The following is a 24,804-nucleotide window of genomic DNA, read 5'->3' as shown; positions in this document are numbered from 1 at the left end:
TTTAAGGTCAGGCTTGACAAAGCCCTGGCTGGGATGATTTAACTGGGAATTGGTCCTGCTTCGAGCAGGGGGTTGGACTAGATGACCTTCTGGGGTCCCTTCCAACCCTGATATTCTATGATTCATTATTAAGCAGCTCTTGATGAATAAATAAAAGATGAGGCTTTCATTATCAAAGTCTCCTCCCAGACATGAAAAAGTTACTTTGTGTCCAAAGAGCTTTCGGAGGGCAAACATGTAATAGCGAATGCTATGCTTACAAGCATCATTTTTGGCTTTAAAGTTGTATTGTAAGAGAGACAGGATGGCTAAGAAAATTGGTATTGGAATAGAAGACCTTTCACTTATAGATCAGTCGTTCAAATTCAGCTCAGGTTGGTAATAATTTGAGGACATTATCAACTGATGGCTGGTCAGCATCTACATGAAATGATTTGATGCCCTCAACACTGTTCCCAGAGAAGGGGTCACAACACTCAGCACAGCACCCAAAGTCTAAATTAGCGTGGATAAGAAGCTACGTTCCTCCACACTGATGATCCCTTCAAAACAGGATTGAGGCACCTTAGCAGGACACTCTGAGGAAGCTTGCAATGCTATTGCCTCTGTCATACTCTTTTTGTGGCTAAACAGGGGACTTCAATCTACAGGACTACTAACCTGGCACATTCCATAAATGCTAAAATGAATTAAGTTTAATATTGTCCTGTAATCCTTTAGACTCTATAGAAGCTGTTATAGTAATGTCAACTAGCCTCTGACAACCCACCCCAGAATGAGATTTTGGAGACTAAGTATACTGATCATGCTGTGATTATTTTGGGACAGTTTTCCTAACTCAAGGAGGTAAAAAAAAAAGAAAGTTCAGGTCCTACGCTTTTCACAGTGAGTGATATGGGATTGCCACCAAATGATTTTTTACTGGAGTGCCAACATTTGGCAAGAACTGAGATTGGCATTGGTGGAGTCTTGGTTAGGATTTGCACACAGTCTGAGACCAATGATGTAGGAAAAGTATTTTTTGGTATAACAGAAAACGAAATGAGAGGAAGAATCACAACACATGGTATTTACTTGAAATGCAAAAAAACAAATAATTGTACATCTAAACACGAGTTTATAATGCAATGTGAAGTTTTAAGATGTACACCTTTAAATGGTCTGGGGAAAAAATGCACACTTAGCTACCACACAATTAAAATTGTTATAGATCATTACTAGATTTAAAGGAAAATACACTTAAACACAAGTTACTAATACATGCATATAACTGATTAGCAAATACAGATTGTACATTTTTCAAGTTTTGAACATAAAACTTATTTTCCTCCAAATCTTAATTGACTCTCAAAGAGTGGTGTTGCTACCTTTTTTAATGATTCCAGGTAACTTATCTTTGGTTCTGATCTTTTTCAAGTTTTGATGTTTCAGATGACCACTTATCTAAAACATTGTAACATCTTCACAGATAAAAATACTTTATTCTTTTTTGTAGTTTTTAGTTTGCTGAATATCTCATTGATACCTAACAAAAATAGAAGGCACTGAATGTAGAAGACCATTTTACGAAAGATGACATCTCATTTTTGAGAGTCATGAGAATAAAATGAGACTTCAAATTTAAAAAACAAACACTGAGCTAAAATAATCCAAAAACTGTTTCAACTATCAGAATTCAAGAAGTTTGGAGAAAAATATGGAGATTTATGTTTTTGCTGAAATTATGAGACAAATACCTTTTAAGTACTTATTTAGAATGTACTGCAACCCGTAAAAAACTGTTTCCTCATATTTCACCTTCTTTAATCTGGAGTTCTCAGTCTTCTTTTCACGACATTCAAAGTAGGAATAAACTTTGCTTGTATTAGGTGGATATTGCTTATAATGTGTAACCTACATTAAGAAAAACCTCAGTAAGAGCTCAAAATGTATATCACTACAGAACAGACAACAAGATATCACAAATAAACAAGACTTGTTAGAGTTTTCAGCAGAGTTCCATCTCTACATGTGACTTTGGAATGACCCCAACTCTTTCAGGCTAGAAATGAGGAACATTCTCTCATTTCCCCACTACATCCATACTAGTAGCTGGGAGGATGGTTGCGGGATCTCTCTACCGGTTTACCCCTCCCTCGGATTTCTGATTGCTCAACCCAATTTCTCCTATTTTACTCCTTCCCCCATCTGTTTTTCAATCTGTCTGTCTAGTAAATAGCTTTAGTGCCCACCTCTGCTTCTACTCATACATTAGGTTTCCCTATATCAGCAGCGTGAAACTGACCTGGGTTTTGAATAGCAGCAATGAAAAGTGACAAGACTGGTCAGTTTTCGTTCTGCTGTGCCTTTGCAAACCTGGTAGCAGCAGTGGAACGGAAGATGTTTGCCTGTTGAGAAGTTAGCACTGCTTCGGTTTATGCTCAATTCACATTTGCAGGTTATCATAGTCATAAGGCTAGAAACAGTTCTTTAAGCAGTTCAGATTCTGAAGAAGCTGATGGCACTTACCCAAAAAAGCTTCCCATCTATCCTGGGTGAACAGAGGAGTAGATTTTTCTAGCTCTGATTATGTCCATGCCAGCTCTCTAGCCACAGTTATTGCTGCTAGTTGTGTTAAATAAGTGGGTTGATTTTCTTCTTCAATGGAAGAGTTGTATTTTCCCACTGGAATTACTAAAGGGATTTTGCTCAAACTTTCCATAAAAGCTTATCTTCCACTCGAACAGTGAATGTTTAGTAAGAGCTGAGCGTGTGAACACAAAAGGTTATAAACGTACCTAGCATTCTATCAGATACTGATGGGAACTATCTTAGCATGTACATTATACAGATCTATTATACTTCAAGTGTAACTATATCTTCCTTTCCCATAGACGGGCCATTTTAGCCTTTAACTTGCAAAGCTGGTATTCCTCTTAAAGTGTTAAAATTACACATACAACCCACAGCTGCATGTGAGATAAGAAGGGTATACGATGGTGTAAATTGGAAAGTTTGGGCTGGTTTACAAATTCTACCATCTAAATGTCATAAGAAGTCAGCTAATTCTCACAATTTTTTTGCTCTGTCAGAATATACACGTAAACACCATACACTAATATACACCTACACGCTTTACAGCAGAAAAAAATATATAAGAAAGGAGAGGTGTCATCACTGCCCAGGACAGAAAATTGGAGGAAAAGTGCAAGATGTGTTTGGATATCTCTTTGAAGACTGACAGATTTCTAGGTTTGAACAAGGTATTATAAATAATTTTTCCCTGCTACTACTTCCAAATTAAGAGGATTTTAAGACACTGAAGTGATAATTCCTAAGTATTTTTCTGTTTTGTTATATCTTTTTATAAAAGTGTTTCCCATCTTATTTTACAATAAGTATCTGACACTTTCAAGATTAAGTATTTAATTTTTCCCTTACCTGTATTACTAAAACTGTAGATTAAAAGATTTTAAAAACCCTATTTTCCTTTTCATCACTTACGCTGTTCTATTTTTTGCATTTCACTTAGCTTGGACAGTGAACTAGACTGGCCAGTTTCACTTTCTGGTTTTCATATACCAGCACAATGCTGTTGTGTTTGGGTATCCAATGCTGTAAGGGAATGTTTAATAAATCATAAAAAGTGTAAAAAATGAAAGTTTTTATTCATCTTTGGCCTTGGAAAATTCAAACCCCAAGTTTTAAGCATGGACAGTGTGGCAGAGTATTTTTAAGTGTCTGGATTTACTTCAAATAATGAAAGTACTGCAGAACCAATACAGCTAAAGGATCATAAGCTGGCTCAAACATCAAAACACAATTGCTCCAAATGCAAAATGTGTATTACCAGAGATGTCAGAACAAGAAACAACTACATTTTTAGATTCAGCCAAGGAAAATAATATGTTTTAATCTGGGAAGTCAGAAAATTCTATATAGAATTTAAAGACATTGCCACTTTTACTGAGCAATTCTTCCAGCATAATTATATCTGTATGGAAGAAAAAGTGCTACAATTGGAAGGATTTGAAAAAATTAAGGTATATTGAACACTTACTTCCACTTAATGTTTATATATAAATATGTTTGATCACTAAAATTATATTACTTGATCTTTAAGAAAAGAGGATGCATGGAACTAACAACAGGTTTGGCTATTACAAGATATTGGATGTTTGATATTCTGTGCCAGACAGTTTCACACTAAAGTGAACTGGACTAATCATGTGATTAACTTTCTAGTGTGTGTAAATTGGCAGGATTAGATCCTTCATTAGGCATTTTTCTGGTTTTGTTGATTTACAACACCATAATGTGACGGATATTAAGTTTGTCTGCATACTGAAATTTAGTATTTGCATCTACTATTTTAACTATAGTTATTCTGGGCTCTGATCCAGTACTACTGGTACCTAGATTTTGTAAAGCAACCTGAAAGATCCCAAGCTGCTTCTATATCTACACTACACTTTCGTCTGTAAAACTTTTGCTGCTCCAGGGTGTGAAAAAAAACCACCCAGACTGACAAAAGTTTTACCAATGACAAGCGCTGGTGTGGACAGCGCTTTGTCAACAGGAGACGCTCTCCTGCTGACAACACTACTCCCCCTCATTGGGGATGGTTTTCTTTTGTCGGCAGGAGAGCTCTTTGGGTGAGAGAGAGTGGCTACAACATGTGCCTTACAGCGGTAAGGCTTTAGCAGCACAGCTGTGCCACTGTAAGCTGCGCAATATATACACAGCCTTAGTGAGAACAGGGTCATAATGAATCGGCAACACTACTTCCTGCTCCATCTATAGAAAGTGTTCTTTGGAGGTTTCCCAAAGAAATACTAAACTGGCACAATGCTGCTTAGCTTGAAATATGCAATGTGATCACAGTATAAGGTGCGAGAAGCGTAAACTACAGTTTGCAGGCTGAAGTCAGACAGGATTACTAATAACCAGAGTAGTTCTTTATTCAAAAATATCTATCAAATTTAATGGATTTTCCCCTCTCAAGTTTCTTTGGGAAAAATATTCCCTTACCTGAAGATATATACCAAGCTGCTTCCCAAAGAAAACCTTTTCATTTAGTTTTAAATCCTTGGAGAGTTATAGTCAGAGAAATTCTGTGTAATGTAATAGTCAATTACATTGCCTCAAATATTTAAAAAGTCATTGACAGATTTCAAGTTCAATTACATTTCTAAGGCTAAAATTCTTATCTTGATCACTGGGTACTGAGAAATAATTTAAATGGATTGAACAAGGTATATATGTCTTTGTAATTTTAAGACACATTATTCTTCAGTAAAAACAGCAGTACTTGTGGCACCTTAGAGACTAAGGAATTTATTTGAGCATAAGCTTTCATGAGCTACAGCTCACTTCATCGGATGCACAGAATGGAACATATAGTAAGAAGATATTTATACATACAGGGAACATGAAAAGGTGGAAGTACCCATACCAGCTGTAAGAGGCTAATTAATTAAGAGGAGCTATTATCAGCAGGGGAAAAAAAAGCCTTTTGAAGTAATAATCAAGATGGTCCATTTTGGACAGTTGACACGAAGGTGTGAGGATACTTAACATGGGGAAATAGATTCAATTAGTGTATAAATATCTTCTTACTAGATGTTCCATTCTATGCATCCGATGAAGTGGGCTATAGTCCACGAAAGCTTATGCTCAAATAAATTTGTTAGTCTCTAAGGTGCCACAAGTACGCCTGTTCTTTTTGTGGATACAGACTAACACGGCTGCTACTCCGAAACCTGTCAGTATACTTAAGTAATCTTTGCATTATATTTGTAGCACAACATACTCAATGTATGCTCCCTCCCACATATTAAAACTCACGTTGTTCATTGTTCTCACTTGCTTTGTCTTATTTGAAGATTGAAGGATTTTCAGAGTATAGAATGTGTCCTTGTAAGGCGCCTAGCACACTTCACTGTTCAGAAAAATGGAAAGTATAGAACTGCATAACCTTGAAGTGCTAACTGTTTATTACAGTCAACCTATATTAATGTGTTAGAAGTTAAGCAGAGGGAAAGGCTGGTCTTGTGGTTAAGATATGGAACTGGATCTCAGGAAATATGGTTCAGTTTTAAGCTCTGCCTGTGTGAAATTGGGCAAATCTCTAAATCATTCTGTTCCTCATCTGTAAAATGAGGACATTAGTACTTCCTTTATCGCACCCTTTCAGCCTCATATATTCCACGGTAAGCTTCTTGGGGTAGGGACTGTATCCTACTAAGGGCTTGTCTACACGACAGCCTTATCGCTAAAAGTCAGCATGTGTAAACACTCTGTCGGCACTTTTGCCGACAAAATACTTCCAGCTCTGCGAATGGTCTTAGCTTTGTCGGCAGGAGAGCGCTCCTGCCAGCAAAGCCATGTTCATGCTGCCACTTGTGATGGCAAAACTTGTGCCTTTTGCGGGGGGCCTTTTTTAAGTACCCATGAAAGACAAAAGTTTTGTTGACAACTTCACAGTGTAGACATACCCTGAGTGTCTGTACAATATCCAACATAACAGAGCCTCAATCTCATTAGGGCCTGTAGACTTTACCATGATACAAGTATATACAAACCACAATTGTGACAATCAGCAAGCATGATACAGGGGGTTGTGTTTAGTAGAAAACACAGCTTTGAGAAGGACAAAACATTAGTGAATAAACACACTGCAGAAAGGATACAGACGACAAAGAAAGCGATAAAAATCAGTATCATAAGGCACTTATGACTATAAAAATGTCAAAAGAATGTTACAATCACTTTTTTCCATGTCCAGGTAGACAAGAGAAAATGCAAGACACTGAAAAAAAAAAACCTACAATCTGAACAACTGAGTGAGATGTGGAGAACATCTCACCTGAGTTTCCATGTATCCTACAGACCAGTCTAGGAAAAAATTACTGTTGACTGTTCTGTCATCCAGGAGTAACTTGATACATTTTGCAAATGGTAGAGACTTTGCAGGTGACTGATTAGGGATGAAGATGTGTTGATACAAAGGGACAGAGCACTCAAATTTAAAATGACCTAAGACGACAGACTTTTGATAACAAAAGTAACTATGCAGTTCAATAGAAAAACGCAAGGTAATGAGGCAAGGACCTTCAAAAGAAAAATATATCTCAATGATCTCACACTGTTAAATCAGACTGGTGGTGTGTGACGGGGTGTACCAGCCCACACTAGATGAGAAAAGGTTAAACCCCTATTGTAGGTAGAGGAAGACACGCTGCCTCACCACTGCTGGGCATGCTTCAACTGGAGCCTCATTATAAAACGGAGCAGCCCAGCTCAGTCTCCCCTGATCACTGAAGGAGGTTGCACATTGCAGGCTCCTTCCCGGCTGCTGCTGGAGCCCCAGATGTCAAACAAACAAACAAACTGAGATCCAGGAGCATGCCCGGCTGCCCACAGAAGCCCAAGAGTAGACAGAACCATTGGGAGCTTCGCCAGCCGATGATCCCAGAGACCCAGGAGACCTGTGGACAGCAGTGCTGGAAAATAGGGTTGGAAGTAGCCATGGGGAACTAGATATTGGTCCAGTGGTTAAACTGGGACAAAGGCAGCATGTTTTGGATGGATCTCTGATGACCAAGTGAGGAATCAGTTTGCCGCTATCAGGGCCATGGGTGGAGCAGGGAGGGCCCAGGTCCCCCCTACCCTGGCCACCACCCACCCCTGCATGGCGGCCCATTTCCCCCTCAACCCCGCAGAGGGCTGCCATATTGGCCCTGGCCAATAGGCCCCGCAGAGGAGGGCTGCCATAGCGACTCCAGCCACTAGGCCATGCAGCCCTGAGGCTTAGGGTGGTCATTAGGACTCAGCCGCAGAGCTATAAAACCCTTCCTTGCCTACCTAAGGGTATACCTATCCTGTGACATGGTGATAGTTTAGACTTTGTCTACATGCCACTTGAGCAAAGACTGATGCAATACCCAATTTAACTAAACTAGATTGTTAAACTGAAGCTCAAATTGTGGGCAAACCAGCTCTGAGAAGCAGCTAAATACAACTTTGAGATGAAATACATAGATATTCACCATAAATCAAAGCAAACGATACTGAAGTAAATACTACAGTCACACAGACTGACTAAGGACTAGTCGACACTTGAAGTGCTAAACTGGTGCAGCTGCGCTGCTGTAATGTGTCTAGTGAGCTCTCCTGTCAACATAATAAATCCACCTCCGCAAAAGGCGATAGTACGTCGGCAAGAGAAGCTCTCCCATCAACACAGTACTGTCCACACCAGCGCTTAGGTCTGTGTAACTTATGTCACTCAGGGGCTGACTTATTCAGACCTGAGTGACATAAGTTATAGCGAAGTAAGTGGCAGTGTAGACCTGGCCTTAGAAAGAAAGCAATGTTTTCTTTGAAAACATTAATTTTGGGGGTTTTCTTCTTTATCTACCTGCTAATGCTACTCTAGCATAATCTAGAGGAACCCAACAGACTTTAAGCCTGTTAATGAAACTGCTTTCAAAACTATATAGCCCACCCACTTTAACCATTCCAGAGTTGTTTTAACACATCCTCAAGAGGAGAGGCACCCAAGCAGAACTAGATTCAGGATCATTCCTGGTGCCTAGCAAGGTTCAAACGTGTTAACAGAAGGTGAGTCAGATGATAAAAATGGTTGCCTCTGTGTACACCAAAATTTCTGGTCAGCAGAAATTTGTTTACAATGGGACTCCCAAAAGTTCAACTAAACTCGCATCAGACCCTGTTGTAGTTAATTGAAAATTTCTCCAGCACCAACAAGGCCCATGAGTTTGACGCCTGGCATAAGTTAGTACGATAGATACCTTATTTTAATGGATGCTAGAATATACTATCTTACTGATGTGATCAGTTTCAACAGCAGTTGGGGCAGGGAGGAGGAGAAGAAAGGGTAGCCACATTTGGCAGGATTTTCAACTATAGACCTAGCCAGTTTGAAACAATGTTTAAAAATGATTTGGCTAACAATCACTGTCTCTGGGAGCACAGAGGTCAGTTTGGTTTGGCCTAACAGCTTTATCAAAAGTTTTAGAACAGGATTTTTTTTTTAACCTTAATTATAATGTTGTAAATTGGTTTGCTAAACAATTAGGCCCGAGTCCAGTAGCCAGGGAGATTAATTATCCTTATAGTTAGAAAGTTTTTCCTAGCATCTAACCAAAATCTCCTATGCTGCAGATTAAGGTAATTATTTCTTGTCCTGCCTTCAGTGGACATGAAGACCAACTGATCACCATCCTCTTTATAACACTTAACATATCTGAAGATTTATCAGATCCCTCCTTCATATAGTCTTTTCTCAAGACTAATGACGACTAGCTTTTTAAGCCTTTCCTCATAAGTCACATTTGCTAAACCTCCTATCATTTTTGTTGCTCTCCTCTGGACATCTTTCTTAAAGTGGCACCCAGAAATGGATAGTATTCCAGATGAGGCCTCACCAGTGCCAAGAAGAGGATGACAATTACATTCTGCATCTTACATGACGTTCCTGTTAATGTACCCCAGAATATTAAAGCCATTTTCACAATTGTAACTCTGTTGACTCATTCAATTTGTGATCCATTATAACCTCCATATCCTTTCCAGCAGTACCCACCTAGCCAGCGTTTCCTCATTTTGTACTTGAGGATTTGATTTTTCCATCCTAAGTATACCACTTTGCACTTGTTTTTATTGAATTATGTCTTGTTGATTTCCGACCAATTCTCCAATTTGTCAAGGTCCTTTTGAATTGTAATCTTACTCTTCAAAGTGCTAGCAATCTCTCCCAGCTTGGTGTAGCCACATATTTCATAAGCATTTTCTCCATTCCATTAACTATGTCACTAATGTAAATTTTGACTAGTACCAGACCCCACTAGATACATCCTCCCAGTTTGACAGTAAGCCACTGATAACTACTTACAGTGTTTCAACCAGTTTATTTCCCTAGTTGGTTTATGACAATGTCATGTGGAACTGTGTCAAAAGCCTTACTAAAGTCAAGGAACCACATCCACAGCTTCCCCCCATCCACTAACCCTCTCAAAAAGACAGAAATTAGGTTGACTTGGCATAATTTATTGACTATTCCCTATTATCCTCTAGATGCTTATAAATGCATAGTTTAATAAATTTGTTCTATTATCTTTTCAGGTATTGAAATTAAGCTAACTGAAATTAGGCTGACTGGAGTCTATGATATTTTAGAGTGCAATCAGTGAGGCTGTGTCACCCCAGCCCTGCAGCCTTGGGTCCGTTTACCTTACCATGAGGCTTTTTAACATATGTATCTTCATTCACCTCTCCTGATACAAAATTATTAGGAATGATCTTTTGAGGTATTTTTTCTACAGGGCTTAAGACTAACACCAAATCTCCTATTTCAAAAGAGCATTTACATGTAAGTTAATAATACCACACCTTTCGTTTGACCTGTCACTGAGGTTTGTTTGAACAATACCCACCATGTTTTAACTCTTTTCTGAACCTTTGTACATATTCTATTACTGCTCTTCTTTTGCCTCAGTGTCCAGTTCCCAGGAGTCTGAGATCTAAAGGTCCTCTAACATTCCTTCCATGTAGGAGATCAAATGGGGGAGAACCTAGCTGATTTTTGGGGTACCTCTCTGTAAGAGAATAGCAAATAATGCAACAATTCGTCCCAGTCTTGAACTCTCTTCTCTGCCTACATTCCCAGCACAGATTGAAGAGTTCCACTGAATCTCTTCACAAGACCATTTGCCTCTGGATGATATGGGGATGCCTTCAGTTGTTTCACCCCACATAACTTCCATAGCTCACTGAATAGCTGAGACATGAAACAGGACTCACGGTCAGATAAAATCCCTTTAAGGAAACCCACTCTGCTAAAAATAGTAAACCGGACTTGAGTCACAGAATCAGCTTCTATGTTAGTCAGAGCAACTGCTTCAGGATATCTAGTGACAAAGTCCACTACCAACAGGATATAGTTCTTTCCCTTTTGGATAGGCACAGGACTAACAAGGTTCACTGATACCCTATAAAATGCCTCTTCTTTTACAGGCCAGCAGCATATAAGAACTTTCTGTTGTCTGAAAGGTCCTTCCCTTTTTTTTTGTCATAATTCACAAGACCTGCAATAATTCTTCATTCTGTATCCCTGGCCAGTAGAGAGAAAAAAAATTTTTTTAAACCTCTCAGAGATTCTCTTGCCCCCAAATGATTGGCAAAAGGAAAATCACAGGCTAGAAACATTGATTCCCCACAGTCCTGACCAGGCACAATTACTTGCTTGTAGTGTTTTCAAGGGGTTTTCTCCCATAGGAGCTTCCCTGTAGTGTCTCCCTTCTTCAAAAAAAAAAAAAAAAAAACAAACCTTTCCTATTTCCCCTTTCTGGGGCTCTCTAAGAGACATCCTCTTATGCTCTCTAGAGTGGGGTCTCCCCTTCGTTCATCTTCAAAATGCTGGCAACTGACAACTGGGACAGCTTCTTCTGTAACACAGGTCAATTTCTTTCCCCCATAGGGCATACTACTTTTCTCTGCCATGCAGGAGCGGATCTCAACCCCTCCCACATCTGGGAATATGCTGACTTTTTTTTTTTCCCTTCTTCTGTGACAGTGGACTAGGAAGCACCTTCATCTCTCCTCTCAGCAGTTTCTGGGACTTTACCATTTTCCTCTGGAATCTCAGCACAATATTCCCTTTTCCTACAAGTTACAACATTAAAAGCAAAGGAGTACTTGTGGCACCTTAGAGATTAACAAATTTATTAGAATATAGGCTTTCGAAAACTTATGCTCTAATAAATTTGTTAGTCTCCAAGGTGCAACAAGTACTCCTGTTCTTTTTACAGATACAGACTAACACGGCTAGTACTCCGAAACCTAACATTAAAAGCCTTAGTCATATGCAAAATCACTCCCACAAGTATTTCCACAGGCATACTATTCAGCACGCCCACAGTGAAGTCACCCTTTAAACCTTCCCATTCCAAATGAACCTTAGCCAAAGGCACACGAATTTTAGGTTTCCCTCAGAAGCTCTACCTTCTGTCCAGGTAACATGTCAGTCTTTTGGACCACACTCTCCTGACTAGAGAGATCTGTGCACCAGAGTATCTCCACCCTATGCATTTTTTACCATTAATTGGAGACTTCAATAAATTCCAAATCTACCTTCATAAGGTCAAACCTCACAAAAACTACAGAGGACCTACAGATACCTCTTGAGGACCTGTGTTCTCCCAGCCACCCTTCTCCTTCCCAGAGGTAAAATGAGGTTCCCCCTTTACACCAGGTTTGCATCCCTCCTTCTCTGTCTTGCACTCATTACATATTTTGGCTCACACAAAAAGGAATCTGCCAGAATGGCCACTCCTGTACAAAATGTAAAGACTCATCCCATAATACTAGGGCTGTCGATTAATCACAGTTAACTCACATGATTAACTCAAAAAAAATTGCAGTCTTAGTCACACTGTTAAACAATAGAATACCAATTGAAATTTATTAAATATTTTGGATGTTTTTCTACATTCATATATATTGTATTGTGTTGTAACTGAAACCAAAATGTATATTTTTGATGAATATTTGCACTGTAAAATTGAGACAAAATTCACCTCATACAAGTACTGTAGCGCAGTTGCTTTGTCGTGAAAGTGCAACTTACAAATGTAGAATTTTTTTGGTTACAGTACTGCACTCAAAAAAAAATGTAAAACCTTAGAGCCTACAAGTCCACTCAGTCCTACTTCTTGTTCAGCCAATCGCTAAGACAAACAACTTTGTTTACATTACATTATTTACAGGAGATGATGCTGCCCTCTTCTTATTTACAATGTCACCAGAAAGAGAGAACAGGCATTTACATGACACATTTGTAGCCAGCATTGTAAGGTATTGACGTGTCAGATATGCTAAACATTTGTATGCCCTTTCATGCTTCGGCCACCATTCCAGAGGACATGCTTCCATGCTGATGAGGTTTTTTTTGTTTTTATTAAAAGGCGTTAAATTTGTGACTGAACTCCTTGGGGGACAACTGCATGCCCCCTGCTGTTTTACCAGCATTCTGCCATATATTTCATGTTCACAGCAGTCTTGGATGTTGATCCAGCACATGTTCGTTTTAAGAACACTTTCAATGCAGATTTCACAAAACACAAAGAAAGTACCAATGTGAGATTTCTAAAGATAGCTACAGCACTCCACCCAAGGCTTAAGAATCTGAAATGCATTCCAAAATCTGAGAGGGATGAGGTGTAGAGCATGCCTTCAGAAGACTTAAAAGAGCAATGCTCCAATGCAGAAACTACAGAACCTGAACTACCAAAAAATCAACTTTCTGCTGGTGGCATCTGATTCAGATAATGAAAATGAACATGCATCGGTCCGTACTGCTTTGGACTGTTATTGCGCAGAACCCATCATCAGCATGGACGCATGTCTCCTGGCACAGTAGCTGAAGCATGAAGGGACATATGAATCTTTAGCGCAGCTGGCATGTAAATATCTTGCAATGCCAGCTAAAACAGTGCTGTGTGAACACCTGTTCTCACTTTCCAGTGACCTTGTAAACAAGAAGCGGGCAGCATTATCGCCTGCAAAAGTAAACAAACTTGTTTGTCTGAGCGATTGGCTGAACAAGAAGTAGGACTGAGTGGACTTGCAGACTCAAACCTTACTTTGTTTTATTTTTAATGCAGTTTTTTGTACATAATTCTACATTTATAAGTTCAACTTTCAAGATAAAGAGATTGCACTACAGTACTTGTATTAGGTGAATTAAAAAATACTATTTCTTTTGTTTTATTACAGTGCAAATACTATTTTTGATGAGTACAGTATACTTTGTATTCTGTGTTCTAATTGAAAACGTAGAAAACATCAAAATATTTAAATAAATGGTGTTCTATTATTATTTAACAGAGCTATTAATTTTTTTAATCACTTGACAGCCCTACATAATATGTTTTCTGACCTCCTCAGTACGTATCCTTCGGAAATGTTCTTGCACAAAGAGCTCAAACAATTGGTCATATTCCTCAGCCCTCTTCCCCTTTTTACCCATTTTCTCATTAGGTCACATATTTTATAGGCATGTTCACAATGACTCATACCTAAATTTCAACCTATACACTTCAGGGGTGATTTGATTCTTTGCAAAAGAGCTTGTAAAAATACAGGATATTTCAAAGCTTCATCAAGTGGCATTTCTTTGAATACATTTAAAGCTTCACCAGAGTGTTTTGCAATCAGTGTGTAGACTTTCTTGTCCTCTGGAACATTATGAACCTCACATAGCCTTTCAAAAGTAGTAAGGTATTCTTCAATCCAGTGCAATTCCTTGTATGCAGGGCACAACTTGTCCCAGCTGAGTGTTCCTTGGATGAAAGGAGTGATTGGAGACAGTGGGATCTGTCCATGCCTTGCCATCATGTCCAGATTATACCGTCTCTCCATCTCTACCTCCTCTTTAGCTTTGTTGATGGGCTTCATGGCTTGTGGGTCTGTCCGTCCGTCCCCCAGTTTGATTTATTTCGTACATCTGTTTTATGTTGATAGGCAGCTGCTTCTAGCTCCTCTCTCTGAGGGTGTGCTTCTTCCTGTTGCTGCCCTTCTGCCTCCCTCTTCTTAGCTCTCATCTCTGCTTGCCACTTTTGATGCTCACACACTTTGTCTCTGTTCCTTTTCATTCTCTTCCCATTCACGTTGGATTTGGAAGGTTTCCTGCTGCAGTTTCTCTCTCCCTCCCTCCCCTTCTCCCCAACTACATCCATTCTAGGCTCCCTTGTTAGCTGGGGGATCTGTTTCCTCCCAATGCTGTAGACCCTGCAGCCTCAGATAAGTCCTGGTAAACTGCCTGCCCTCTGTTGGCTTTGTTATAATACATGAAGAGGTTCTCTCAATTCCTGTCTTTTCTCCACCATGGAATATGCAGTGATTAGCGCACAATTCTTGTTGTTTTGGGGCATATGTTTCTTTACTTATCTGGCCCCTGCTTCTGTTCTTCATCTCTCACCCCAAATAAGCAAACAGAAAACTAACCTCTCTTGGACTGTTCCCGAGCCACCATACTTGAGACTCACCTAAAACTAATACCAGTGCTTACACCACTATGACATTTTAGGGTGCAATCCAGACTACTGTGGGAGTATTGTAAGACACCCTGCAACTTTGGGTGTCTTACAATACCTTGCTGCTGTAACTCCTACCTGGGCCACTCATAAGTAGCCTGCCAGCATGAAGGTCACACCCTGAGTGTCTGCATATGGCCACAACTCTGGTTTAGCAACTCTTATTCCTGGTGGAATTCTGTGCCTAAAAATTCTGCAACAAAATTAAAAATTCTGTGCACTATTTAAAAATACTGCATATTTTGTAAAACAATATAATCACACCAGTTTCAATTCTTTTTGGTCATTTATTTCAAAATACCTGTCAGCAAGTATGTCTGCAACAAGACAGAAAACAAAGAAGATTCAGGAAATCTTTTTTGACAAATAGATTCCTTATTAGGCATATTAATACAGAACTCGGAGTAATAATTCCCCCCACCCCTCAGAAGCAGTGCAAAGGCTTGGGGGAGTCAGGGGTAACGGAGGAGCTGAGGGAAAGGGAAGTAAATTGCTGGGAAGGAGCCTGGGTGTGAACTTTGGAGGGCTGTTGGGTGTGGGTGGGACAAGTATGGAACAGGGTTGGTTGTGGTTTCTTTTTTGAGGGGAAGGGGGGATTGTTAGGGAGCTTCCCCCATGCAGACCCTGGCTGACCCCTAGCCTCTCCCATTCAGTCTGGCACATCTGCCCCGTCCATGTGTCTGTGCCGTTACCCAGCCACTGCCCTGTCCCTATGTAGCTCTGCCCCACTTCCTCCTGTGTCCCTGTGTCCCCTCCCAGCCATTCCCCTGTCCCTAAGTCTCCCTGTACTCCCTCCCTTTGCCCCAGCCACTGCCCTGTTGCTATGTAACTCTGCCCCACCTCCCCATGTGTCTCTGCATCTCCCTCCCCCTGTGGCCCTGTGCCTCCACTCCAATTCAGCCCCTGCCCCAGTCTGTCCTCCCCCACTAGCCCTTATGAGCCCGTGTGACACACACACCCCTAGAACCCCACAGTTTATCTCCTGACCTGGCCTGACAAGCGCTGCGAAGGAAGCTCTCTTCCCTTGCTGGCAGGGAGCTTCAACTTTGCTCTATTGCCACAGCACCCTCCGGTGGGCAAAAGGCAGAACTGCAGCAACATTTGGCAGAAGCTTTTTTCTGTGCAAAAATTAGAAATATGTGGAGCTCATTAAATATGCGTGTGCACAGTGATGCAGAATTCCCCCAGTAGTAAATGCTGAACCCAGCAGCTTGTCAGCAAAACCAGTCTCATTCCGTCTCCCACTAGCTTTAGTTATTACTGGCAGGGTGACGCCAACACATTCCCAGTCCTGAATTCCTGCCCTCCCCCAAAAGTGTATTCTGTACTGTCCAGCCCTCTCCTGGACAGTTCAGATATTTCAGGTCTCTTGTCCTTGTAAGGGAAAAATATACAACTTGCCACCTTAAATAGAGTTACCCACACAATTCACAACACTTAATTAAATTTGATTAAAGAACAAAAAAAGTTTAACTACAAAGAGAAGTAATAAGGTATTAAGTCATAAATGGTTACAAGATAGCTAAAACAATTTCGTTGCTAGCATGGCTGGTGCCTATGATGTTTGCAGTGTAATTTATAGATTGCGGTTTGTATCACACTGAGCTTTGTCAACAGTGAAAGGGATATAATCCTCTCAAACTTGTCTGAAAATTGACTTAATACCACCACTCGGAACAAACTGGTCAAACATTATCAAGGGGAAAGGTTTACGGAGGCAGTTTCTTCAGATGGCTTCTTGAACCAGCAAATTCTAGAACACACAGAGGAGGCTATTCTCTACTTTGTCCTGAATAATAGCTCTTGAATTAGCCCTTGTATAACTCTAAATTACAATAGATCCTGTCTACACTAGAAACATCATGTAGAATTCTCCCCACTGTTACCAATACTATTTCAGCACCAAAGTAAACATTGGGAGGCCCTGTATGGAAAAGCTGTCGCCATTTTAAGCACCATATTATCTAACCCTGCAGGTTAACAGATCTAATCAACAAGGCATTTTAAAAGGATGAGGCCTGTCTACACTAGGTCTCCTAACCATGATTTAGCAATGTTAGCAACAGCGGGAAATATTTGCAAAATGACCCTTGTGCAGTGGAAATATAAGTAACACTAATAACTAGGGAAAGAGTGTGTGCCAAGAACTAGCAGTTAGATTCAGCATGGAGGCTACTTAAGCTGCTGAACACAGATTCATAGATTCTAAGGCCAGAAAGGACCATTATGGTCAACCAGTCTGACCTTCTGTATATCGCAGGCTACAGAACTTCCCCAAAATAATTCCTAGAAAATAAATCCCATCTTGATTTAAAAATTGTCAGTGATTGAAAATCCACCACAACCCTTGGCAGGCCCACCATCAGCAATTTCGGGCCCCAGAGCAGAACAGTCAAGGCTCCCCCTAGAAATGGATGGCTGAGGTTTATGACTACTTTTTATCCTATTGATAACACATTAGAACCCATTATGCGTAAGTCATGGTGTTGCTTGCTCTAGTTAACCTTCCCTTTCCCCCCTGCCAGTTACAGCACCAGTGTTAAACAAATTGTGAGCCTAACTATAAGATGTAGAATTTGTTGTTTTGAATTATACATTTATAATACATACATAATGAATGAAATTTATATAAAAAAACATTTAAAGAAGCACAAAGTAAGAAAAACCTAAAGTATCAAGTAGGCTAATTAAACGCCTAATCGTGATTCATGTGTAATCTAAAGACAAGGAAAAAACTGATATACAAGATGTAGCTGAACAGGACCAAAGTTCAAATATACAATACTTGTGCTGCGTGACATCAACACCTAGAGCAATGAGGAGACAGCAAGCATGGTGTGCCAAATCTACCAGGAGATCTTAGAGGCGGCGATCTGGGGCAAAGGCCGAGGGAGAACCTGCACCTCGTTCCCTGGCTGAGCTGCAGAGGTGGTCCATCATCCTGTGTTCATGATAGCAGCTCGTGAGCCAGTGCTAGCGGCAGTGAAGGGGAAACTAGCCCCGGCTGCCTCTTGGCAAACTTAGGACAGCTGGATTGGGTGGCTGAACTTGCTGACTTGTGTTTGGTCAGGAGCTGCAGCCCTGGGGGAGGAAATCTGGTATTGCAGAGGGCCCGTGTTCCTCTTCAACGTCTCCCTGTCATCAGCCCTGCAGCCTGAGAGCCAGCACGGCAGGCACAGCGGCTCCCAAGCAGCCAGAGGGGGCAGCAAGCTCCGCAGTTCCCAGGTTGCTGTTGCTGATGCTCTGCCAGGCAAGCAGGATGCAGCAGCACTCTGGCAAACTGTTACTGTCACAATGAGGGATGGCACTCTGTACAGAGCAGCAGGAAACTGGGTTTTTTTTTTTAATTTTTAAAAGTATCTAGCCCATCCTGGGCCCTTTTAAATCACCAGGCCCCTGGGCAATTAACCCCTTTGTGCCATCCCCCCGCCTCCGGGCGGCAGGCCTGGCCCTTGGTAAATTGTTCCAATGGTTAATAACTCATCGTTAAATGGAAACAGGAAGTTAACGGGGAAAAAGCCAATAAGGTTAAGTGACAAGATTTTAAGAAGTTATTTGAGCCAAACAGGAATCCTTCAGAAAAGGGGATCCAATTCTTGTGAAGTCAATAGACAACAGCATCAAACTACAACAGGTAGCACAGGTGCTGGAACTACGGGTGCGGGGGGGGGAGGGGGTGCTGTAGCACCCCATGGCTTGAAGGGGTTTCCATTATTTACGGGGTTTACAGTTTGGTTCAATGGCTCTAAACACACCCGCTATAAAAACTGTTCCAGCACCTCTGGCAGATACAGTGTAAGATGAAAATTAGGAAGCCTAATAGGGTCTAAAGAGTTTGAAGATCAAGTAGCCAAGGACACAGAAGTAAACAAGAATCTCCAAGTACATAAAAAAACCAGGTAGCCTGAAAAAGAGTCAGCAGGACTGGTAGACTAACAGCATAAAGGGTACAGTTAAGGAAGATTGAGGATAAGGACATTGCATAGACACTGAGTAAAGATGCTGGGAGTAGATCTGAGCTAATAAAGGATTTTATCGTTCAGGGACCAAATGGAAAAATCCAGAAAAAAATCTGGCTTGATTCTAAACAAAGCCAATTTTTTTCCTTAACTGTTTTGTTTAGATGAAAAACTTAAGATTTCAAACAAGACATTTTCAGGTTCTCCCTCTCTCTCATTTTTAATTGGTCAATCTTGAACTAAAACATCATTTAGAAATGAAACATTTTGACTGAAGTTTTCCCTCCAGCTTTTTTGTTGGCTGAAACTATTTGTCAAATCTGACACATAGTTTTGGTGCATCAAAAATAAATAAATAAATGTGTGAAAAAAAATCTATTTCTTGAGAAAATTTCACCCAGCTCTGGCTGGGAGACACCTAACTCTTTCTATATAATGAAGACTGGATACTGGCAGAAATTGAGGTGTAAAAAAGGTGCTAGAACAAAGTAACACATTAAAAGCCAAGTCACCAGGACCACCATTCCAAAAGGACTTAAAAATGATGTGGCTAAACTGCTAAAGAAAAATATTCAGAGAGAAATCCTGGCCACACTGACGTCAGTAAGAATTTTGTCACTGATTTCAACAGAGCCCGGACTTCTCCCTCAATTTCCCAATCAAAACCTTTTACTACACTGGAGGACAAGTGAGGCAAATGTGATAATCTTTAATTCCCAGGATCACTCCTCATGTATTTTTGTTTATTGTTTGAGATCAGGCTTTTCTGAGTAGTTACAGTTAATTTAGTGAGTTTTACTTCAGTATCATGTAAATTGGCTGGAATAATCATTAAGAATTAAATTTTAGTATTTAATGTGATGATAGGGACAAACCAAGCTTCTGTAACAATGATTTTTTTCTTCTCTTTTAATTGATTAGAATTCTTTTAAAAATTGTCAAAATAATGGCTAAATAAAAGGACAAATTTTTTTGAAATTCCAGATAAGCTTTCACAGTGATCCTCACAAGAGGCTATTAAGGAAACTAGAGTAGCCACGGGGTGGGAAGTTATACACCATCATGAATTAGAAACTGGTTAAGAGATGAAAACAATAGGAATAAACGGCTGATTTTTATTATGGTAAAGAAACTAACATATGGGTCCCTTACTGGCCTGGTCTAAACTACAAAGGGAGACCAACAGATCTGCTGCCGAGCCGCAGGCCTACTGCTTTTACAAGAGCTAAATGCCATAGTTGACAGACTCCACCAATGCTCTGCAGAGCACTATGGATACCTTGGAGGAGCCAGAGCCAAAAGACCCTTTCTGTGAACAGCAAAGAGGAGAAAGATGGGGCACATGGAACTGGTGGGGTCCACCTATGCCACGAGCTAGGACCATTTGAGACTCCCCTGCACTCTAATCAGTCTTACCAGCTGAGCTTGATGCAGAGGAAGGAATCTTGGGTAAGTGTGTGAATCTATTTTTCATTACTATGTTTAAATGTACAGATGCTACCCTGCCCAACTTAGCAGGACACAGGTATCGATTTTTCATGATTTTATTTGTACGAGAAGAGGTCGTAAAACAAATAGGTAGAGTTAGCATCCGCTTTTCATACCCTTGTTGGGTGAGACTGGACTGAGGGGTTGGGGGATGGGACAGGACTTGCAGAACAACTTATGTACTTATTGAGGTACCTTGTATCCGCCTGAGAGATCTCAATGAAACTTTCACAGAAAGTCCTCTCCCAGTTTCTAGGGACGGCAGCCTTATTTCTTCCTCCATGATAGGGCACTTTTCCATGCCAGTCTGTGCTGACTTCAGCAGGCACCACTGCAGTAAACAAGCCAGCAGCATACAGGCCCAAGCAGCTCCAGGACACCAGCAGCAGCTATGCATTTTCTGCCTGTGATACCCTCAGGAGTGAGAGATCAGAAAAATCACCAATGCATGTGGAAAACAGTGCCAGTACTCCGTGACATGTCCATGTACTCAACCCAATGGAAACAGGCAGAAATTGTACTGCTTCATGTGACTGAACAATTCCTTCCTCAGCCATACTGAGACTGGGCATGGGACTGAACCAGGACATGGGACTGGACAGCAGTGCAGTGTCGAGGTGCTCCAAAGCAGAAATCTCATAAGCATGTCTTATTTAAAATTTTAGGGGAGCAAGGGAAGGAGTTCTGACCCTTAACTTTTGCTTTCTGTTGTTACTATAAATGGTAACTCTGTTTTATTTGTAGCTGCTCCTGTTGCTGCTTTGAACACTTGACCATGATAAGGAAGAGAACGAACAGGACTCAGGAGGATACGTTTACCGAGACCTTGCAAGTCAGCGTTACACCAAATCACGAACAGAGGGACCTGGATGGTGAATATTTCAGACGATATGGAGAAGGAAAAAGCGTACAGAAGAAAGGCCCAAGAGAGTCACAGCAGGAAACAGAGAGGGAGCTGTACCAGGACATAATGGGGCTTCTCCAGCAGCAAACACAAATGCTACAGACTCTCGTTGACCTACAAGTTCAACAAACACAGGTTCCCCTCCTGTGGCAGTCAATGGAGAAATCCATTTCAACAGCTTCCAACACCCCTCAACATTTCACGTGCCACGATGGGCCACATCTCTATACTTCCCATTTCACACCGGGGTTAGTAAGGACACCACAGCTTCAGATAAACCAACAGTGGCTTTCACAGATCAGTGAATGGTAGCCAAAGTGGGGTAAAATAGACAAATGTTCTTTCCCCTTGTTAAGTTCTGTTCCATTAATTTTTTTCAGAGGTTTTTATTGTATTTTTCAGTTTTGGTATGAACAAATTTTTTTGGAAGTTAATGTGTTATTTCAGGAGATGTGTTGTAGAATGCCTAGCACTACTCAAAACACCCACAACTTGTTTATTGTACAGGGTGACAGCACTCATAGGATCAGTGACAAACACCGTAATAATTGTAAGTGTACACCAAGTACTACACAATCCCTTACAGACCCTGAAACTTCAGGGCCAGGTAGAGCACCAACACACCACATTACTGTGGTTGACTGTTAAAGTGCTCTTTCAATGCATTCCTCAGCCACATAGCTCCACCTTGAGCTCTAATAGCCCTTGTGTCTGGCTGTTCAAATTCAGATGACTGCCACTTCATCTCTCTCCATCACAACAGCCATTTTCCCCCTATTGTTTCACAGATATTATGCAGGACACAACTAGCTAAAGCCATTGGGATATTTTTCCCCACCGAGATCCAATCTTGTGAGTAAACACTCCCACCAGCATCTCTTCAATCTACCAAAAGCACATTCAACTGTCATTCTACACCTGCTGAGCTGGTAGCTGAATTTCTTCTTGGTGCTGTCAAGGTGGCCAGTGTACAGCTTCATTAGCCAGGGGAGCAAGGGGTACGCAGGGTTCCCCAGCATCATTACTGGCATTTCAACCTCACCAGTGGTAATCCACTAGTCGGGGGGGGGGGGGGGGAGGAGGAGGAGGAGTACCTGCTTCAGCTTTCTGAGCAATCCTGTGTTCTTAAAGATGCATGTCATGCACCTTCACTGACAACCCATAACATTACTGGCGAAGAGTCCTCAGTGATCCACCAACATTTTTATAATCGCAGAAAGCTAGCCTCTTCTGTTGATGTACTATGTGGCAAAATAAGCTGGGGCCAAAATAGGAATACGCATGCCATCTATTTCCCCCCTCCCCGCTGCAGTCCAGGAACTCCACTACTGCAAAGCTATCTACTACATCCTGCTTGTTACCAAGTCACAGGCCTACAAAGCAGATGACAACTAATAGCTCTGCATGACAACAGCCCCCATTGTGGATTTTCCATAATGACTGCCCACTGACTGGTAGTAAGCCGGCACTGCAAGCTTCCACAATATGATCACCATTCGTTTCTCAACTGTCAGCGAAACTCTCATTCTGGTGTCTCTGAGCTGGCGGGCTTGTGTGAGCTCAGCACACAGATTCAGGAATGTGGCCTTTTGCATCTGAAAGTTTGGCACCCACTATAATGTAGGTTTGGGACAATGAGTAATGTGATCCAACCAATCAGTGCTTGTTTCTTAGACCCAAAAGCATCACTCCACCATCTTCTGCTGCTCAATGAATGCCACCAAAAGCCTTGAATTGGTTTTCACTATGTGTCCCACAGGAAATGGTCCTCCACAAAATTATGTCCCCCAATGCTGTTCTTCCTAAGGCTCTACACATACTGAAGGAGTGTGCGTCCTGTGTTTCCAACACTTATGACCATAGTGCATATCTACATGGGCTCCATGCTTCTGTCAGAGATAGCAGACACTGAAAAATGCTGCAGGGTGTGTGGGATTTTAAAGATGAAAAAATATGGGATATGGATGGCATTATGGGGATTTGATCCCCTTGCTCCCAATCACGATTTGTTCTGCTGCTCCCTCCATTGTCAAAATGTCCCAAAAGCCAATGACCCAGAGAAGGTGATTGGTACACTAGGATACTACTCACGGTGTATCACACTGTGCATTGACACAAGCAATCCTGGTGAGCATGCACAGCACTGACACAAGAAGCCAAGTATGCACACGCATGAGTGATACACTAACTGCAGTGGCTTTATGGCAACATACTGTACGTTTGTCTAAGTTTGTAGTGTATACATGGCCATAGTTGTGTACAAGAATTAGTAGTGTTAATATATTAACAATCTAGAAAAGGAGATAAGCAGCAAGGTAGAAAAATTTACTGATGACAAAAGTTATTTTGAATAATTAAGAACAGAGAAGACAAACTTCAGATGGTCTAACAAAGCCAGGTGAGCAGGCAGCACAATGCCTAGCAGTGCAATTCACTGTTACCAAATGCAAGGCAATACACCTTTGAAGTAACATGTTAAACTAGGGGTCTCCATTCCATGTCCTCATCCTACCTCCACCCCTATGCTAGGAGTTCTGACACACCCATGTCAGGAGTTCGGTCTTCCCCCATTAATCTGCCCACTAAGGAGCTCCCAGAGTGCAACCTGGACGTAGGACAGCTGAGCTAACTGTCCCACCAACCTGGGGGGTCTCCCTCTCACACTGTGATGCTGTTGGCAAGCTACAAATCACTGACAGGTACTGCCCTTACACAGACATCCACAGGCAGGGACACACCCAACTGAGTTACATGAATGATTCTCCCAGCCACTACTGAACAACGGAGAGGCTCCAGCCAATTCCCCCCAGCTCCCCAGCCTTGCACCCTAGAACTATACCGTCTTGCCCTGGTTAGAAGCCTGGCCAGTGTAAGTTCATTACCCAGTCCACCCCTACCTCGATGTGACAAGGACACGCACTAGCCTTTGTAAACTGACCTGAGATTTCCCAAGCACTTTAATCAAAACACGTTAGTTTAGGTAAAATATAAAACAGATTTATTAACTACAGAAAAATAGATTTTAAGTGATTATAGGTAGTAAGCATAAAGGTCAAAGTAGGTTACCTAAAAAATAAAAGTAAATTTGCAGTCTGAGTTCTATAAACTAAACAGGATTTGAATCAATCAGTATCTCACCCTCATAGTGCAAACAGACTACAGATCTTCAAGGCACAGGCTGGAACTGCCTTCCAGCCCAGGACCACCCTCCCAGTTCAAAATCTTTGTCCTCCAGACATGTTTCCAGGTGTTGAGTTGTGAGGGGAGTGAGAGCAAGTCATGAGGTCACTTCCCCTTCTTTTACAGTTTCTTCCAACTTGCTGGAAAGATCTTTTGATATGAGGTGGGTCAAGCT

The 24,804-nt window shown here is 41.2% G+C and overlaps 1 protein-coding gene across 2 annotated transcripts in view; it reads right to left on the bottom strand.

The window, feature by feature from the left end:
• NAMPT (nicotinamide phosphoribosyltransferase) overlaps positions 1 to 24,804 on the bottom strand; it is a 64,586-nt gene that overhangs the window by 35,013 nt on the left and 4,769 nt on the right. Inside the window, exons 1-3 of one of the 2 annotated variants that reach the window (XM_074942476.1) lie at positions 2,509 to 2,540; positions 2,285 to 2,387; positions 1,737 to 1,893 (exon numbers count right to left, since the gene is read on the bottom strand). In XM_074942476.1, the coding sequence (XP_074798577.1) occupies positions 1,737 to 1,893; positions 2,285 to 2,387; positions 2,509 to 2,525 (277 nt within the window). In that variant the 5' untranslated portion in view covers positions 2,526 to 2,540. Of the gene's footprint in view, positions 1 to 1,736; positions 1,894 to 2,284; positions 2,388 to 2,508; positions 2,541 to 24,804 lie in introns of those variants that run through there. The other variant, XM_074942477.1, reaches the window with a different exon arrangement.

Source organism: Natator depressus, chromosome 1 (genome assembly GCF_965152275.1).
Source record: "Natator depressus isolate rNatDep1 chromosome 1, rNatDep2.hap1, whole genome shotgun sequence".
NCBI lineage: Eukaryota > Metazoa > Chordata > Testudines > Cheloniidae > Natator > Natator depressus.
Note: the sequence above shows the minus strand (reverse complement) of the source record. Positions and strands in the feature narration are given on the sequence as shown.